Source organism: Oncorhynchus keta, chromosome 34, assembly GCF_023373465.1.
Source record: "Oncorhynchus keta strain PuntledgeMale-10-30-2019 chromosome 34, Oket_V2, whole genome shotgun sequence".
NCBI classification, from domain to species: Eukaryota; Metazoa; Chordata; class Actinopteri; order Salmoniformes; family Salmonidae; genus Oncorhynchus; species Oncorhynchus keta.
In genome coordinates, this window is record NC_068454.1 from 75,239,727 (window position 1) to 75,254,301 (window position 14,575).

Sequence of the window (14,575 nt, forward strand, 5' to 3'; positions counted from 1 at the left end):
TGTGAGTATTTGTGAAGTACACCTGCCAACTGAGCTCTAACAAGGTCCCAAGAAACGATTTAGGACTTGGTTTCAGATAGTAGGCACATTGCATAGCCCAATCCTTTTAGGCTACTCACCAACCATAACCACCATTTTAGATACATTTAGGGTTTCGTTTAGCAACATCAAAAATAACTTATGACTATACAATTGAAAGACCGTTTTAAAAACATGTGTAACCTCTAACACAACAGGCTACGTTTACCCTATACTTGGATAGGTAGCCGAAGCATTCTCTGACAGACAGTAAGCCTAGAGAACATATTTACAAAAGAACAGGACAAGGAAAATAGATTAACAACAGCTTGTTTCACATCAGTTTGATTGAATATTTAATGTCGTATGGGATGTATAGCGAAGTAGACTTGTAGGCTACACAGTTTTTGGTTATTGTAATTATAATATCGTAGTTTATTTAATTCTGATCATTAGTTCAAGTTCAAAGACATTTGGTCCGATAGCATCTATTGTAAACGACGTATCAACACATTTGAGTGAATATTTGAGGTATATGGAGTTTGTGTTTAATTTAAAACTATGTTTAGATCGATTGACTAAGAGCATGAAGACTCTCTGATACTCCTTCTTGAATGTTTTTTTTACATTTTATATGCAAGTTTCATTGCAAAGTGGTTCAACTTTGTCCCGTTATGCATGGTGTATATCTTGATATTCGAGCAACAATAAATTAGTACAGCCTGTGTAAATGTCCCCATGAATTTGCAAGTGGGCAATATAAAATGAAAGCATTTCAAATATATATGCTTTTTTAAGAGAAGTCCAATGTTTTTGAACGCGTGCGAAAGACCGCACACCAACAAACACATGGTGCAAAACACCTTGCAGATAGTGTCAAAGTTACAAAACGCAAATGAATAAGCAGAATTAAACGTAATGTAGCCCAGTGCACAAGAAGAAATACATATAAATATACAAAATGAATATAGGCCTACATAGCTAATGCTAAGGAATATATATCTTTCACTTGACAGAAATAACATCGTTAAAGCCTTGTTTCAATGGTTTTTAAATATTCCAGATATAGGCATAAAAACACTGAAACTCAGAACATCCCTACTGTGGTTGGAATCAGGGAATTGAATCACATTGCCTAAGCATTTGAAGACAAGCTATAAAGAACATTTCGTTTTCCAGCGAAAAGGAGGGCTTTTTCAAACGCAATATCGTTCCATATTCACTGATACATGGGCATTTTACATGTCTGCATTAGGAAATACAGCCTGTTATAAAAGCATGATGAGGAAATCCTAACGTTCTCTGGTTAAGGGTTAGGTCGTCATTTTAGAGAGGCCTACTTTGTTCCTATGACTTTCCTAAAACCACAATAATATGAACATTCTGAAAATTCTGGGAGTTCTTGAAACTATATTACGTTCATATTACTTTCCTTGTCTTATCTCTCATTTGCGTTCAAACAGGCATATCGTATTAAGAGCATTACATTCTACATTAAAATATTATTATTATTATTATTATTATTATAGGGTAGTGCAATTGTAAGACTTTCCTTTCGTTTTTTTAATGCAAATATGAATATAATTTTAAATGCAAATATGAATATGCTATTACACAACCATATTCAGCTAATCGTGTTTATTTGCATTCCGTTGCACATATTTAAGTGCTTTAACACACACACACACACACACACACACACACACACACACACACACACACACACACACACACACACACACACACACACACACACACACCACCGTTTTTCACTTGATGTTTAAACTTTACATATTGTATTCATACTAGTTAAAGAGAGATGTATAGCCTAATCAAACAACCAACCCTCGAATTATCATCGTTAGTCAATTGACTGGATTAAGAACAGAGCAGAGTGGGCTTTCCCTTTACCGAACTTGAAAGAGATTGGGGAATAACGCTAACCGGACTTGCTTCATATGCTTATTGAATAAATAGCCTATGTTTCCGCAGGCTGACTGAATACTGTTAAAACTCATCATCATCACGACTCTGAGATGTAAAAAATGTGAGAGCTATACAGTATAGGCCTACTTAATGTGGAATGTATTACATCACATTGGAATATTTTAGCTGCACACAATTCTTTCTCAATTTTTACCAAATAACTAATACGCACGGCACTACGCGCGAACATTCTATATATTTTAAACCACATTATTAGATAATATTGGAGGCCTGTGTAGGCAATATGAGATGTAAGCCCATAATATTAAAATAGCCTACACTGGACTGTACACCTGTGTGTTGTGTGGATTTTACCGAAATATAGCCCATAGAAGCAAGATCGTTCATATTTAAACATTATTGTCCAGCTAAGAAACTATCACCCAATATCTGATTAAACGTGTGGATGCGTGCTTGACAATGAGGCCTATTCTAATGATCTCAAACCCTGTCTGAAACATCTATATCTGACCAATGCCGGGGGCATTTTTCGTGTATCATGTCATCGGGGGCATATTTTGTGTATCGTGTCTTCCTGTGCCTTTTCTTCTCGTGCCTGTCTGTCTGTCGCTCCAAGTTCTTGGTCCCTCTATTTACACCGCGCGTGGTCCTTGAATCAACCACTGCACGTGGAGCCACATAATGACCTCTACATGGCAACAGGGTCTCCGAATGTTAGCCGCCCAACACCAGTAATATATGGACACTTGCACATACACGCACACACATAGCAACTGGGCAGCAGAGGTGTGGTGTGTGTTGGAGGCACACACTGCTGCCCAGTTGCTGTTATGTGTGAGAAGAATGTGTTTCAAATAGCAATAGATTCCCAAGTTGATGCAATCCTTAATATTACATTACATTACATAAAAACACAAAACACAGCTAGCCTAGGTGACAATCATCATTTCAACACAGTATTTCATGAATAGATTTTGGTTAAAAGAGATAAGATCACATTGCCTTTGTTCAATGACATCACATGGAACGCTCAGTTTGCTTGAGTCAGGAGCGAGATGGAAGAGCAGAACCGGACGGACAGAGGATGAACCTCCGCCAGCCCTGCAGGCTGAGTGTGTCCGCCCGTCCCCAGCTCTCCTCCTCTGCGGGTGCTCTGTCTCAGTGCTCGGCTTTATAGAGGCCCAATCCCCTCCTCTTAATTGATTTTTTCATAATTAACTCACTCTGTCCATCGATTTCCCTTCTGCGGTCTATCTGCCCTACAACGGCACTAACACTCCTACTGGCCGTGTAGGGGCCGTGTTATTGTGGAAGATAGCCTATTATCTGCGGCGATCGGGCAAGCTGCCGAACAAATATCGACCAAATTGATTAACAATCCCACCCAATAACACTAAATACACATAGTCTTTATACTGTCACAGTCAAGGGCAAATAATAGCCTATTCGTGTCCACTGAGTGGGTGAACATATAGGCTTTTCTCTCATGGCAGATATTTGCAGACTATACACAATTAAACATTAAACAACAAAAGGTTCATAGCGGCATCAAGGGATTCCACTGAATTCGGGTTGTAGCCTATTTAAAAAAACGACTTTCAGATGTTCCGGCTAGACATCTGAATCAAATGACTCATCGCAAACCCCAGTCATGTACTCTTGCTATGTAAATAGACATACGACGTTATAATCATAACACATAGCATATCATATCAATAAACGATAAGAGGAAACATTCTGTGTGAAATGTTCCCATTCAACGAATGCAAGCGCAGACTGACGCATGATGCACCTGCATACATAATGTAGAGCGAACTCATATTCCAAATCAAATATTCGCGCGATTCACAACCAGAAATACAGCATGCAGAGCAGGTGAATGACAGCGCCATTCACCCACCGAGAGAAAGAGAGCGGGGGTATGAGAGGGACAGAGGGAAAGGGTTGCCCACATTAATTTATTTATGTTCTAATCAATAAAAAGAAAATCCCTGCCCGCGCAAGAAATCATTAAAGGCCGTAATGTCTCTGTCCATCTCCTTCTCTCTCTACCTATCTATGACACAGGCAAGTTGGCCTCAAAATTTGACTAAAGTATTTCTGGTTGTGAATTTAAAACAGAAAAGCACTATACTTGATAAGAAGGTGGAGGGTTTAGAGAGGATGGGAAGAGGCAGGGGGATACATGGGAAGCAGAATGCAAAGGTAAGTTATCACTATGCAAAGTTGAGCCCTTATATGAAATCTTTATCTTTTTTTGGAGGTGAAAATTTACCAGTGCTTCCATCGGTGAACGTCTCTATCCCCGCCATGCGAGCTGCCTGTCTGAACACGAGAGGGATGGAGTGCAGAGATGGGGAGAGGTGTGTGTATGGGGGGCCAGGGAAAAGGGGAAGAAGGAAGGGCATAAAGGGAACATAATCTGGGGTGGGGGCTGTGAATTAGAAATTGGGGGAAGGTTAGAGGTGAAGGCTGGGTTTTGGGGTGCGGGGGTTGGGAGCACGCGCCCGCCCTGTATGGTAGGTAACACCCTAACCTTTCATGTCTCCCTTGCTGTCCTAATTGTGTTCCCCTCTCTCCTCTGCTCTCCTCTCTCTCCACAGCTCGCGTTCCCTTCCCATCTTTCACTCTCGACGTCTCTCAGCGGTTTCCATGGCGACGTGGTGTTTGTGGTGCTGCTGCTGAGGAGAAAGAGGCGCGTGCATGTGAGACCGGGAGAGCAAGAGGGATAGTGTGTGTGAGAGAGAGAGGCAGAGATTGTCATTTAAGAGAGTGTGAGGACAGATTTCGACATTTCTAAGAAATCTCATTCAAAATGAACATTTCATAATATGGTAATAACACACAGTAAAATCATCAGTGTTGGCTGTATTCTGTATTCTGCAGAATAGTATGATTTCATACAGTAAAATCATCAGTGTTGGCTGTATTCTGTATTCTGCAGAATAGTATGATTTCATACAGTAAAATCATCAGTGTTGGCTGTATTCTGTATTCTGCAGAATAGTATGATTTCACACAGTAAAATCATTAGTGTTGGCTGTATTCTGTATTCTGCAGAATAGTATGATTTCATACAGTAAAATCATCAGTGTTGGCTGTATTCTGTATTCTGCAGAATAGTATGATTTCATACAGTAAAATCATCAGTGTTGGCTGTATTCTGTATTCTGCAGAATAGTATGATTTCATACAGTATAAAGAAGGCATATGAAATAAAAAGGTGTCCTAACATGCTTATGAGAGGTGACACATTTGTTGTCACAGATCATTTTGAAGTGCCAGTGGCTCTTAAAAGCTGATTAATTAATAGACAATAGCCTATTAATAGCCTAGCAATCAATTAACATTACATTGTCAATGTTCATGGTCCATCAATTCCTAAAACGCAATGACCTGGAACAGAAGTTAGATCCACAGTTCCAATACCAGACATATAGGCCTAACTCTGGATATTCAGTGGGGCTTTTTCTCTATGCAGCTCTCTTCAAATGGACTATTCACCTCATGGTGCCATCTGCAGGCCAGAAACAGCGTTATTTAACAGAAAAAAATAATGAATGAGCACCTTGTTTTTGGTGGATTTACTTATTTTTGTAAAATATTCCTTAATAATAATGGTAGACATCTGTGTGCATGAACATAGACACAGCAGAATTGACCTCCCAACTGGATGGGAGGCAGCCTAGCCTGCTTCAGGTGGACATACAGTAATCCCTTCCCCAGAGAGCTCCAGCTCTATTATCTTTAGACCGTCGAAGACCGAGCCCCCAACAATTGTGAGCGCAGTGTGAAAAATCACACCTGTCCTTTCCGGAGATGAAAAGCGGGGACCAGGGTGGACAGACCAAGCATAATGTCCAGAATAAGACCAAGAGGTCAGTTGTGAAATATGCATAGAAATGTATGTTTATGTTGAGCTTATCCTTATCCTTTTTTATGCATTGTAAGCCTAAGGTGGAGGTAGCTACCAGGCCTGTTGGCTCCAATTTGCATGCATCTAGGCTCGGACCAAACATGTCCAGAACTGATGAAAGAACAGAGCAATGCTTCCATTTCAGTTCAAGGTTACCTTATATGAAATTACATAGAACTACAAAAATGCCAAGTTTTAGGAAATTGTAGCCCACATTCATGTTTTTAAGCATGTCTGCTTTTTATGAAGATGTTTGGACTCGGGTGCTCTGAATGGGCAAGACAAAATATTGAAGTGCCTTTGAACAGGGTGTGGTAGTAGGTGCCAGACGCACCGGTTTGAACAGGGTGTGGTAGTAGGTGCCAGACGCACCGGTTTGAACAGGGTGTGGTAGTAGGTGCCAGACGCACCGGTTTGAACAGGGTGTGGTAGTAGGTGCCAGACGCATCGGTTTGAACAGGGTGTGGTAGTAGGTGCCAGACGCACCGGTTTGAACAGGGTGTGGTAGTAGGTGCCAGACGCACCGGTTTGAACAGGGTGTGGCAGTAGATGCCAGACGCACCGGTTTGAACAGGGTGTGGTAGTAGGTGCCAGACGCACGGTTTGAACAGGGTGTGGTAGTAGCTTTCAGACGCACCGGTTTGAACAGGGTGTGGTAGTAGGTGCCAGACGCACCGGTTTGAACAGGGTGTGGTAGTAGGTGCCAGACGCATCGGTTTGAACAGGGTGTGGTAGTAGGTGCCAGACGCACCGGTTTGAACAGGGTGTGGTAGTAGGTGCCAGACGCACCGGTTTGAACAGGGTGTGGCAGTAGGTGCCAGACGCACCGGTTTGAACAGGGTGTGGTAGTAGGTGCCAGACGCACCGGTTTGAACAGGGTGTGGTAGTAGCTTTCAGACGCACCGGTTTGAACAGGGTGTGGTAGTAGGTGCCAGACGCACCGGTTTGAACAGGGTGTGGTAGTAGCTGCCAGACGCACCGGTTTGAACAGGGTGTGGTAGTAGCTGCCAGACGCACCGGTTTGAACAGGGTGTGGTAGTAGGTGCCAGACGCACCGGTTTGAACAGGGTGTGGTAGTAGGTGCCAGACGCACCGGTTTGAACAGGGTGTGGTAGTAGGTGCCAGACGCACCGGTTTGAACAGGGTGTGGTAGTAGGTGCCAGACGCACCGGTTTGAACAGGGTGTGGTAGTAGGTGCCAGACGCACCGGTTTGAACAGGGTGTGGTAGTAGCTTTCAGACGCACCGGTTTGAACAGGGTGTGGTAGTAGGTGCCAGACGCACCGGTTTGAACAGGGTGTGGTAGTAGCTGCCAGACGCACCGGTTTGAACAGGGTGTGGTAGTAGGTGCCAGACGCACCGGTTTGAACAGGGTGTGGTAGTAGGTGCCAGACGCACCGGTTTGAACAGGGTGTGGTAGTAGGTGCCAGACGCACCGGTTTGAACAGGGTGTGGTAGTAGGTGCCAGACGCACCGGTTTGAACAGGGTGTGGTAGTAGGTGCCAGACGCACCGGTTTGAACAGGGTGTGGTAGTAGGTGCCAGACGCACCGGTTTGAACAGGGTGTGGTAGTAGGTGCCAGACGCACCGGTTTGAACAGGGTGTGGTAGTAGCTGCCAGACGCACCGGTTTGAACAGGGTGTGGTAGTAGGTGCCAGACGCACCGGTTTGAACAGGGTGTGGTAGTAGGTGCCAGACGCACCGGTTTGAACAGGGTGTGGTAGTAGGTGCCAGACGCACCGGTTTGAACAGGGTGTGGTAGTAGGTGCCAGACGCACCGGTTTGAACAGGGTGTGGTAGTAGGTGCCAGACGCACCGGTTTGAACAGGGTGTGGTAGTAGGTGCCAGACGCACCGGTTTGAACAGGGTGTGGTAGTAGGTGCCAGACGCACCAGTTTGAACAGGGTGTGGTAGTAGGTGCCAGATGCACCGGGTTGTGCTGCTGGGTTTTTCCCGCTCAACAGTTTGCCGTGTGTAACAAGAATGGTCCACCACCCAAAGGACATCTAGCCAACTTGACACAAGTTTGGCAAGCATTCGAGTCAACATGGGCCAGCATCCCTGTGGAATGCTTTCGACACCTTGTAGAGTCCATGCCCGTGGTGAATTGAGGCTGTTCTGAGGGCAAAAGGGGGTGCCACTCAATATTAGGAAGGTGTTCCTAATGTTCTATACACTCAGTGTAAATCATACAGTATAAAAACACACAACAGATAGAAATGTCATTTAAAAAATGAATACTGCTTTTTATTCATTGCTCTGTCTTGCTCGACATGCAAGAGAAGAAACAGCACCCTCCACTCCAACAGCGTCCAGGCTTCTCCTTCTTCTCCTCATCCCCCTCTTCCTCTCTCACTGCATTCTCTGGCTGTTCCATCACCAGCTGGCAGCACGATGACTGGGGCGCTATGGTCATCAGGCTCTGAAGCTCCTCCACCTCCTCTCCTTCCACCTCTGTCACCATGACAACCACCTCATTGACCCCGGTGACATGGATGTGGATCTGGCCGGCGTCCCTAGTGCTCATTGGCAGAGGGCTGCTGGGCTGGGAGAGCAGAGTGGTGGTGTCAGTGGGTTCCATGGTGTCAGAAGGATGCGCGGTGGTGGGAGCCTGGGGGGTAGCATCAAACTTCACCACCTGGGACCAGGGGTGGGCTGGGCTAAACCCTGGCTCAAAGATGGAGTCATTGCAGAGCTGAGAGCGCTGAGCCTGTTCCACCTGTGGCAGGGCATGCTGGGATAGTAGCGGTGTTGTCTGGGCTGAGTTCGGGTCCAGATTGAGGTTGTTCATAGAGCCCCTATTGGGTCCATCATCACCCTGGGTGGATCCACAGGCTGGTGAGTAACCAGGAGGGGGTGTGCTGGTAGGCAGCAGCAGGTCAGTGCTACTTATACCACAGCCTGGTCCGAACACTTCAGGGAACATCTGTGGCTGGAAGAGCTCCTGAAGGGAAGGGGCAGTCTCAGCGTCCAGGTCCACAGGGAAGACAGTTGGCGGTTGGCTTGGAGAGTCAGGCCCAGGGGTGGTGGTCTCCAGGAGCATGGTGTTGGTCACAGCAGGCTGGGGTTCCTCCATGGTTGAACATGTTGCCCCAGAGTTCTCCAGGCCTAGATCCCTTAACTCTTTGAAAAAATCATTTTTTAGAGAGACGGGGTCTTCATTGAGGAAGTCACTGCTCAGAGCTGGACCATCGAAGCAGCCTTTCAGTTGACCGTCCAGGTCTCTGCAGAAGTCAGAGTTGGTGCGCATGAGCCTGGGTGTCCCTGGTTCCTGGCTTGGTGTTGAGATGGACAGGCCTCCAAACATCTCTCTGCTCATCAAGGGATTCCTCTGGCAGTCTGGCTGGCCATCGAATAATACCACCTCTGAGAAAGACAGTGAAGGCCCAATCAGAGGCCCAATCAGATTTTTCTCTGGGGGTTGGTCCCCCTTGCTGTTCTCCATGTCTGCTGATCAAACTATGAAGACATTTGAAAATTCCTAGGCTTTATTAAGGGTGGGTGTGGTCAGAACTCAACATTATTACATATAACATTGTTACATCAACGTTGTGATCCACATTAAAACAAGGTAGTCATCATAACTGTGAACCGAGAAAACGTAATAATGTGTTTCACGGTTCTAAGACTTATACCGTCATGGCGGAAATTGAGAGAATAGGAAAATAATTCATGTTTTCACCGCTGCAGAACACACACAACATAGCCTACCTGTTACCCAAATTGCCAGAATATATGTTAATGTGGTAGCCTAGGCTATTTTCGTAGCTTCATATTATAACTAAATGCTACGTTGGAACAGGCACATAGAAAGGTGGTTTTAGGCAAAATCAGGAGCTTTGGGTCTCTATTTATATGTAACTAAATTTACACCGTAAATGTACACACAAAATGGATGGATCTTCCTACCTTTTCAAATTCACTAGTCACTCGCACAATGACCACAGGCCCACCTGGAAGAGATGGGTAGATTATATTTGAACCTTGGTTGTTTATATTTGAACAGTGCATCATATATATTTCAGTACCTTGAGTTAAGAATGCTGCAATATTATTTTAGTCTTTCTACCTTTAGATAGTAGCCTATGTTGAACATTAGAATCACCGTGGAACTAATTGACCAACATCAGTGAGTCCGCGCGGATTAATTGTATTTTTGTTGGACGTCGGATATTATTCCTGTTGGCACCAGTTGAAAACCGAGACCCCAACCATTGTGAGCGCGGGCTGAAAAAGCCCACGTCCTTTCTGGAGATGAAAAGCGAGAACCAGAGTAGACAGACCAAGCATAATGTACAGAATAAATCCAAGAGGTGAGTTATGAAATATACATTTATGTTTAGCTTATCCTTTGTTATGCATTGTAAACCTGTTAGCTCCCATTTGCATGCGTCTCGGCTCGGACCAAACATGCCCAGAACTGATGAAATAAAAGAGCAAAATGTTGGGTATGAAATTGGAACTTAGAAAATGCCGAGTTTGTAGGAAATTGCAACCAACATTCATGTTTTAAGCACATCTGTTTTTTAAGAAGACGTTTGGACACAGGTGCTCTGGATCCTCTGACGATATCTCATCAAACAGCGGATGCCTTGGCACTAAATAGTTCCTGTTTTAAAAAATGAGTTATGATTAAAGACCTTCACCTTTAGGTATACTCTACACATGTATCTAAATCTATTTACTTTGTTTTAGTCCAAAAGTCACCAGAAGACTGAAAAGGTGTCTTTGGCTTTTCCCACCTCTTGACCTGTAAGTGTGAATTAATAGGCTACACGTGTACTGTACTGTTTTCTATATAAAAGTGAAATGACCTTGCCACAAGCAGCACCACAGGTATTGAGATGAGCCAGATGCAAGACTTTCCTCCCCGCCATAGACATTAAAATCATTCGATAGCACCGACGTCATCTTCGTATCCCAATGGAAAAATCCCGATGGCCCATGAAATCGGGAAATATTTGAATTTGAAACGCCCCATATTGCTGAATGGGTCAAGGCTAGATGGTATCCAGATTTTGTCAAATTAACATCAAAAGTTGAATATTTTGGGATTTTAGATAACTCTAACCCCTTTCCTAACCTTACTTTAACCTAATTATCCCAACCAGCTGTTAATTATCCTAACCTGCTTTGTAATTTTTCCTAACCTGCTACGAAGTCGAATCTGATGTTAATTTGTCAAAAGCTGGATCCCTACTCGTCATGACCTTCCTATATCACGGCCGGTTGTGATACAGCCTGGATTCAAACCAGGGTGTCTGTAGTGACGCCTCTAGCACTGAAATTTAACTAGGCATGTCAGTTATGAACAGTTTGTTATTTACAATGACCAGGGAACAGTGGCCTTGTTCAGGGGCAGAACGACAGACTTTTACCTTGACAGGTCAGGGATTCAATCCAGCAACCTTTCAGTTACTAGCCCAACACTCTAACCACTAGGCTACCTGCCGCCCCATTGGGCTGAACGGCACCAACATTGCTACGGATCATCGAGAAAGTGGCCAGAATTAGCAAAGGATCATGTCTGATGCAGTCGTTTTCATCCTGCCTGAGAGACACGTGCAAAGAGCGTGCATGAGGGCGCACGCCTCTCCGTAGCCTGCCGGCCTGTGATTGGTCTGTGTCAGTACATTGGTCTGGTCTGTGTCGGGCTCCCGAGTGGTGCAGCGGTCTAATGCACTGCATCTCAGTGCTAGAGGCGTCACGACAGACACCCTGGTTTGAATCCAGGCTGTATCACAACCGGCCGTGATTGGGAGTCCCATAGGGTGGTGCACAATTGGCACAGCGTTGTCCAGGTTTGTCTGGGGTAGGCCGTCATTGTAAATAAGAATTTGTTCTTTACTGACTTGCCTAGTTAAATATTGTTTATTTATTTAAACATGGTCCAGTGTGAGGACTAGTTGTCAAAATGGATCAGTATTTAATTTCATATATCTATTTGTATCGAATTTTAAAATAATTCACTATGGGATCGAACTTGATCATTGTAAAAAAAAAGATAGAGGCAAAACCAGCTGTTTTTAAAAAAAAAAATTGGCTATTCTAACTATCATACTTTATATAGGCTTTCTAAGGCAGACCAGGGGTTTTGGCACCACTAGGTTGCTATGCAGTAGCTGACCAGCAGAGCACTTGGCTTCACGCTCTCAAACAGTCACACACAGTATCTGCACAGGTTTGCTTCACACTGTTACAGCGTGGTAGCCAGGGGACCAAAACAGCAGAAGAAGTTGAGCCTTGCGCTTCAACGCTTAGTTGTTGTGGAAATTGACCCACTATGCTGTTTACTTTCTACATCTACGTCATATCTCTGAGTCTACCTTTAACTCCGTTTTTGTAATATATTTCCTCTCTCAGGGAGGAGGATGCAGCTCCGGTCCCTGTGTCTGACACCACCAGAGAACCACCAGAGACCAGGATGTCAAAGAAGAAGAAGACTTTCCCCAGACTACCTGTCACACAGGATGCAGAGAAGTTTCATGATGGCCCAACTAACACCAGTAGGCAAGTATCAAACATTCTAAATGCTCAGTTCTCGTATTTTGTTATAAAAAAATATTGAATTAACTCACCTGACATGCATCTAAACTAATTTCCATTGTTTTAGCACCAATACCATCCCAAAGAGAAGGTGCCTTTTCCCAACCCTGTGAGTAACAGAGTTACACAATTAAATTAAATGAACAATTCATGATTTGTGACTGTGACTGTGCATTTGACCACCTCCTTCAGGATGTCTGAGCCAGACCCAGTGCCTCTCTCTGAGCCAGACCCAGTGCCTCTCTCTGAGCCAGACCCAGTCCCTCTCTCTGAGCCAGACCCAGTACCTCTCTCTGATCCAGCTGAGACCAGCAAGCCCCAGCAGAAGGCAGGAATCTTCAACCCACCTGCCACAAAGCGACTGAAGAGGACCAGGTCAGGTTACACTTTAGTCATAGTTATTTCATACTATATTCACACCATTAGTTAGTTGTATCCCAATTTCTAATTCCACATTGTCAATATTGTTTTCTGTTCTAAGATTTTCTTTTGTGTCAATTCTACCTCAGAAAGTTGGAGCCAGCCCCAGGCCTTCTCTCTGAGCCACCAGAGAGCATGAAGTCAAAGGAAATGGAGATCCCAGGTCCACCTGCCACAAAGAGACTGAAGAGGACCAGGTCACTCTCTAGTTCTCATATTATAGTCACACTATTATGTAGTCAGTTGAATCTCAATTTCTTTTTTTCATATTCTATTGTCCACATTGTTTTTTGTTCTAAGATTTCCTTTGAATTTGTGTCTGTTCTATCATGTTCTACCTCAGGAAGTTGGAGCCAACTCCAGCCCCTCTCTCTGAACCTCCAGACCCCAGAAAGTCAAAGAAGAAGAAAATAATCCCTGGCCCACCTTCCACTCAGCAAGTGAAGAGATCCAGATCTCCTCCCAGCCCCTGGACCCCTAACCTAGTGGAGATTAGACCTCCTACCTGTGAGATAGGTGTAACTACATTTACCTTGAGATCGAAGGTAGCGACAAGCCCTACCTTGAAGTCAGGTGTAGTCACATCCCCATCTAGCGGTGAAGCCTTCTCCACATCCCCTGAGAGGAAGATGAGGAAGAAGAACAGGAAGAGGGCCAGGTGCAGTGGTGCGGCCGTTCCCACCCCCCCTGAGAGGAAGATGAAGAAGAGGGCGAGGTGCTGCCCTGTCCCGCTGAACAACCCCTTGTCTGTCTGTCGGTCGAAGAGGGCCACCCAGGGCAGGAAGGCCTGTGTGTGGTGTAAACATGAGAAAGAGTGGATGAAGACCATCTGGCAGTGTGAGGCCTGTCAGGTGGCCCTCTGTCTCATACCGGGCAGAAACTGCTTCAGGGCCTGGCACAAGACTCACAAGTGGAACGAGGAAGTCATCTTCAGTCTGTTTTCTTAAATGTTGTCACAAATATGTGGGTCTAGAGCTTCAGCATGAGATATTAATGGTTTGTGGTCAAAAAAGCCCACTTTCAATTCCTAGTTCATATGGTTTTAGTAGAATTCAGGCATACATGCATTAAATAATAAATATTTCCTTTGTGGGTGATTTTGCATAAAAAGGAAGTTGAAAAGTTTGCTACATTTTCTTAAAATCCCTTTTCCTCATGTTGTTTAAGTTGACATATTAAATACATTGTTAAAAAAACAAATATGCCTCTTTCAAATGTGTGAACTTTGTACATTACTTTACAGTTCTTGTTCTTACAGCTAACTGTGGTCCAAACAGTATCTTTCAATGCTACAAAGACAGATGAACTCATAAAACAACCATGCACAGTGCCTCAAGTATTCATAGCCTTTGTCTTATTCCACATTTTGTTACAGCCTGAATTCAAAACGTATAAAAATCGATATTTCTCACCCATCTATACACAATGCCCTATAATGATGAAGGCAAAATGTTCTTAACGGACTTGCCTGGTTAAATAAATGTATATAAGTATTCACACCTGAGTCAATACATGTTAGAATCACCTTTGCCAGCGATTACAGCTGTGAGACATTCTGGGTAAGTCTTAAGAGCTTTGCACATGTGGATTGTACAATATTTTCACATTATTCTTTTAAAAATTCTTCAAGCTCTGTTAGGTTGATTGTTGATCATGGCTAGACAGCCATTTCAATCTTGCCATAGAGCTGATTTAAGTTAAAACTAACTAGGCCACTCAGGATCATTCA

General features: G+C 44.1%; 2 protein-coding genes across 4 annotated transcripts; one reads left to right on the top strand and one right to left on the bottom strand.

Annotated features, from left to right (window-relative positions):
- Positions 1–8,130: 8,130 nt before the first annotated feature.
- LOC118367673 (uncharacterized) lies at positions 8,131–11,389 on the bottom strand. Of its 2 annotated transcripts, none has more exons than XM_035751263.2 (3): positions 11,259–11,389; positions 9,790–9,833; positions 8,131–9,246 (listed from the first exon to the last, which is right to left on the bottom strand). In XM_035751263.2, exon 3 carries the CDS (start codon positions 9,197–9,199, stop codon positions 8,132–8,134), a length of 1,068 nt encoding a protein of 355 aa, XP_035607156.1. In that variant the 5' UTR covers positions 9,200–9,246; positions 9,790–9,833; positions 11,259–11,389; the 3' UTR covers position 8,131. The 2 variants fall into 2 exon arrangements, with proteins under 2 accessions (XP_035607156.1, XP_052350796.1); XM_052494836.1 differs by lacking the exon at positions 11,259–11,389 and adding an exon at positions 9,950–10,063.
- LOC118367882 (putative uncharacterized protein DDB_G0290521) lies at positions 10,001–14,037 on the top strand. 2 transcript variants are annotated; one of them, XM_035751605.2, is made up of 7 exons: positions 10,001–10,193; positions 10,576–10,632; positions 12,244–12,390; positions 12,494–12,535; positions 12,619–12,801; positions 12,936–13,043; positions 13,190–14,037. In XM_035751605.2, the coding sequence occupies exons 1-7, from the start codon at positions 10,135–10,137 to the stop codon at positions 13,791–13,793; spliced, it is 1,200 nt and encodes a 399-aa protein (XP_035607498.1). In that variant the 5' UTR covers positions 10,001–10,134; the 3' UTR covers positions 13,794–14,037. The 2 variants fall into 2 exon arrangements, with proteins under 2 accessions (XP_035607498.1, XP_035607499.1); XM_035751606.2 differs by lacking the exon at positions 10,576–10,632.
- Positions 14,038–14,575: the final 538 nt, after the last annotated feature.